The 4,492-nt window shown below is 43.3% G+C and overlaps 1 protein-coding gene across 1 annotated transcript in view; it reads left to right on the top strand.

Annotated features, from left to right (window-relative positions):
- The window catches only part of tpcn3 (two pore segment channel 3), a 7,367-nt gene extending 3,096 nt beyond the window's left edge, over positions 1 to 4,271 (top strand). Inside the window, exons 8-19 of the mRNA XM_060859583.1 lie at positions 5 to 131; positions 331 to 538; positions 677 to 821; positions 931 to 1,116; positions 1,410 to 1,474; positions 1,724 to 1,811; positions 1,974 to 2,043; positions 2,491 to 2,710; positions 2,868 to 2,958; positions 3,053 to 3,166; positions 3,273 to 3,385; positions 3,937 to 4,271. Of these exons, the coding sequence (XP_060715566.1) occupies positions 5 to 131; positions 331 to 538; positions 677 to 821; positions 931 to 1,116; positions 1,410 to 1,474; positions 1,724 to 1,811; positions 1,974 to 2,043; positions 2,491 to 2,710; positions 2,868 to 2,958; positions 3,053 to 3,166; positions 3,273 to 3,385; positions 3,937 to 4,064 (1,555 nt within the window). The 3' untranslated portion in view covers positions 4,065 to 4,271. The remainder of the gene's footprint in view (positions 1 to 4; positions 132 to 330; positions 539 to 676; positions 822 to 930; positions 1,117 to 1,409; positions 1,475 to 1,723; positions 1,812 to 1,973; positions 2,044 to 2,490; positions 2,711 to 2,867; positions 2,959 to 3,052; positions 3,167 to 3,272; positions 3,386 to 3,936) is intronic.
- The last annotated feature ends 221 nt before the right edge of the window (positions 4,272 to 4,492 follow it).

The raw sequence follows: 4,492 nt of genomic DNA, 5'->3' as shown, positions 1-4,492 counted from the left end.
GAAGGATGCCGGCGTACAACTACAGTTCATTCTTCGCCATCTTCTTTATCCTCTACATCATCATTAACACATATACGTTTATGTCTGTGTTCCTGGCTGTCGTTTACAACAACTACAAAAAATATCTGAAGGTATGTGTAAAATAATAATAATAATAATAATAATAATAATAATAATAATAATAATAATAATAATAAAACAATTAAATGAAGAAGATTCTGGGACTGTAACATTGCACTAATCAATTTTGGTGCCCTAACTGTGTCCTGCCTTTGTCTGTCTGTCTGTGTGTGTGTGTGTGTGTGTTGGTCTGTGTGTGTGTGTGTGTAGGAGGAGGTACGGCAGCTGGTGAGGGCCAAAAGGCAGAAGTTGTGTCATGCTTTTTCTCTGTTGCAAGAAGTAGGCGGGGCTGAGAGGGAGCCAACTGTCAGTCAAACATGCTGGAAACAGTTAGTTCGTCTTGTCCAACCTGACATCAGCAATGCACAACAAGAGCTGCTGTGGAGTGTGTGTGACCCTCAGAACACTGGACGTGTTGGTCAGACACACACACACACCACATACACGCACGTACATACATACACTACTGCACTATTACTCAGGTAAAAATTAGTAGTAGTACAAGAGTGTTGTGTGTGTGTGTGTGTGTGTGTGTGTGTGTGTGTGTCTGTTGTAGGAAAGATGGTGTTTGTGCAGTTAGCTGATTTGTTGAATATTCAAGTGATCATGATGAAGTCTCACACACACCCACTGAACCGCTGGATACCTGCTTTTTATCAGTCCACCTTCAGTAAACTGATCCACAGCATGGTTCAGCACAGGTAAAACACACACATACACACACACACACACACACATACACACACACACACACAGTGCTGGTTTTTTGTTTTCCAGTTTGAATGTGTGTGTGTGTGTGTTTTTTTTCAGGGTGTTTGTGTATGTGTATGATGTGATCATCCTAATTAACGCGGTGTTTATTGGTCTGGATGAGGAGAACCCGGCGGTGTCCATGGCAGAGTGGGTGTTCCTCACGCTCTATATCCTGGAGATTTTACTCAAGCTCTACACGTTTGAACCACACACCTTCTTTGCCAAACACCAGTTCTGGAACTGGTACGTGTGTCTGTGTGTGTTTATACATTACTGGTTACCATGACAACGATGACCGTCTCATATAAAAACATTTAAAATCTGGCCAAAAATCTTTACTGGTTACCATGACAACAAAACATGGCTGTATCTTAAAACACATAATATATATTAATAATATATATTGAATCATAATTGCAAGTATTATTTCCATCAACAAGGTGTGTACTGTGTGTACTGTGTGTACTGTGTGTGTGTGTGTGTGTGTGTGTGATCATTATTACTCCAACCCTAACTTTATTTACCCTGTTTCTTAGGTTTGACACCATCATCATTGTCTCTGCTCTGCTGGCGACCATCATCAACACTGCTTTAAAATCCTGTACACACACACACACACACACACACACACACACACACACCAGTACACACCTTGTTGCTGGAATTAAGTGCACTATTTTAGTTTGTTTAGTAAAACCTGGTGAAGTTCTTCATTTTTTGTGTGTAACAGTCAGTGTGTAAAGTTCAGATCAAACTGGAGCCCTGTGGCTAAATGTATCTCACACAGACTAGGAGTTTAGAGTCACTAGTGTGGTGTCATCATGTGACGGGTTTTTGTTTGTCACTGTAGCTGGAGGTTATACGAGCCGACAGATTCTCGACATTGTCTTCATCCTCAGAGTGCTCAGACTCATCCGTGTCGTCGACACCATTCCCAGGTGTGGTTGTGTTGTGTAATGATAATTGATATTTGTATTTTATTTTACAGAAAAATATAATTTCATGTCTCATTTTTTTGCTGTTTGGGTTTCTAAATTGTGTGTGTGTGTGTGTGTGTGTGTGTGTGTGTGTGTGTGTGTGTGTGTGTGTGTTGCTGGCAGGTTCCGTGCAATCATTAACACTCTGATTAAGATCGGTGCTCCCATGCTGACATTTGGGCAGCTCATTCTGGTGCGTGTGATTCAAATCACGTCCTACCTGATCAGCAGCTCACTCTCACTCTCTCACACTCTCACTCCCTCACTCCTACTAGCTCACTCTCACTCCCTCACTCTCACTCGCTCACTCCCTCTTTCTCACTCCCTCTCTCTCACTCTCACTCCTTCACTCTCACTCCTTCACTCCTACTAGCTCACTCTCACTCCTTCACTCTCACTCCTTCACTCCTACTAGCTCACTCTCACTCCCTCACTCCTACTAGCTCACTCTCACTCCCTCTCTCTCACTCCCTCTCTCTCACTCCCTCTCTCTCACTCTCACTCCTTCACTCTCACTCCTTCACTCCCTCACTCTTACTAGCTCACTCTCTCACTCTCACTCCTTCACTCTCACTCCCTCTCTCTCACTCCTTCACTCTCACTCCTTCACTCTCTCACTCCCTTGCTCCCCTCGCTGCAGGTGGTGTATTATATCTTTGCAATGGTAGGGATGGAGCTGTTTAAAGGGAGGGTTCAGTATTTTGGTGGTGATTCAGTCGATCCCTCACGTCATTTCTGTGGGAACGTCCTGCTGAATGGCTCGGCCTTTGCCCGCAACAACTACTGCAAAAACAACTTCAACAACGTGGTGTCCTCCTTCATCCTGCTGCTGGAGCTCACTGTCGTCAACCAGTGGCACGATATCCTCAATTCCACACCACGACAATAAATCTAACCTTTAACATCAAACCAAATTTGTAGCTTGTTTTAAACAATCAGTAGTAAGTAAATATTTATTATTTTTGCTTTGTGTAATTTATCTAGCATGTTGTGTTTTTGTCCTTGACTCCGCCCCACTTCTGGCTGGAGGCTTCACCGCTGTCACTCATGTTTCAGCACGGATATTCTTCATCCTCTTCCACATCGTGGTAGTCATCATCATCATCAAGTAAGATTTGTGATGTCATCACCTCTAAGGATGCGAAGCACTTTAGGGTGATTTAACCTGGCCCCTCCCCCAATCTTATCTCCCCTCCCCTTAGTATCTTTGTGGCATTCATCCTGGAGGCATTCTTCATCGAGTACATGGTGGAGAAAAGCGAACTGCAGACAGCACTGGAGAAGAAGATTGAGGAACTAAATGTGTGTGTGGAACAGTAAGTGTTCACTCCAGGGCTCTGTCTCAAAACCTAGCATTCATCACTGCTTGGAATATCCAGTATTAACTCCCAGATTATTGTTGTTATTGTTGTGTGTGTTTAGGAATCATGTAGATAATAACCTGGTGGATGCCATGGAAACCCAGGACAATGATCTCGGCCCTGGTGAAGGAGTCAAAGTCAAACCCACCATCATGTTCAAGATCAGCTCAACAAGTAACATGCATGTGCTGTGTCTGTGCTGTGTCTGTATCTGTCTGTGCTGTAGCTGTGTCTGTGCTGTGTCTGTATCTGTATCTGTCTGTGCTGTATCTGTGTTGTGTCTGTGTCTGTCTGTGCTGTAGCTGTGTATGTGCTGTAGCTGTGTCTGTGCTGTATCTGTGTATGTGCTGTAGCTGTGTCTGTATCTGTGCTGTATCTGTGTATGTGCTCTGTCTGTGTCTGTATCTGTATCTGTCTGTGCTGTAGCTGTATCTGTGTTGTGTCTGTGTCTGTATCTGTCTGTGCTGTAGCTGTGTCTGTGCTGTGTCTGTGTCTGTGCTGTCGCTGTAGGTGTCTGTGCTGTGTCTGTATCTGTGTCAGTGCCTGTGCTGTGTCTGTATCTGTCTGTGCTGTGTCTGTAGCTGTGTCTGTGTATGTGTCTGTATCTGTCTGTGCTGTAGCTATGTCTGTGTTGTGTCTGTGTCTGTGCTGTCGCTGTAGGTGTCTGTGCTGTGTCTGTGTCAGTGCCTGTGCTGTGTCAGTGATCGTATGTGTCTGTTCTGCAGGGTACAGGACCATGGATGGCCTTCTACAGCGCATGTTTGAAACAGAGATGGATCTCAGCAATGATAACATTGATGAGGTGGAAACAGAGAACAGGACCTTCTCTAATCCAGTATTCACTTCCTCATAAGAGATATAAACTTCCTCTATGAGCTTAATTCAAATGATACCTGTAAATGCATATTGCATCATCTACCTGTGGGTGTGACATTGGATTAGACTGAGCATGTACAGTCCCTGTGAAACACTATTTACTTTGGTATAAGAAGGGATTAAATGGACATTTTGTATTCATGTATCATTTATATTACAATAAAAGATGAATATGTTTAATATAGTCTTCAGTTTGTGGGAAGGTTTGTGCTGCATTCTTATACACTGGCTGAGTATTTGTTCAGTTTGTGATGTCACAAAAGAGCCTCCAGAGCTTTCGGCCAATCACAACAGAGATGAAAGATTACTTAAACAAAACATCAGGTAAGATATAAGCAATAAGGAAAGGGGAGTTCAGTAATATTATATTCTCATAAATCAGGTTGAAAACCCCACCCACATGAC

This window comes from Tachysurus vachellii, chromosome 23 (genome assembly GCF_030014155.1).
Source record: "Tachysurus vachellii isolate PV-2020 chromosome 23, HZAU_Pvac_v1, whole genome shotgun sequence".
Classification (NCBI taxonomy): domain Eukaryota; kingdom Metazoa; phylum Chordata; class Actinopteri; order Siluriformes; family Bagridae; genus Tachysurus; species Tachysurus vachellii.
Note: the sequence above shows the minus strand (reverse complement) of the source record. Positions and strands in the feature narration are given on the sequence as shown.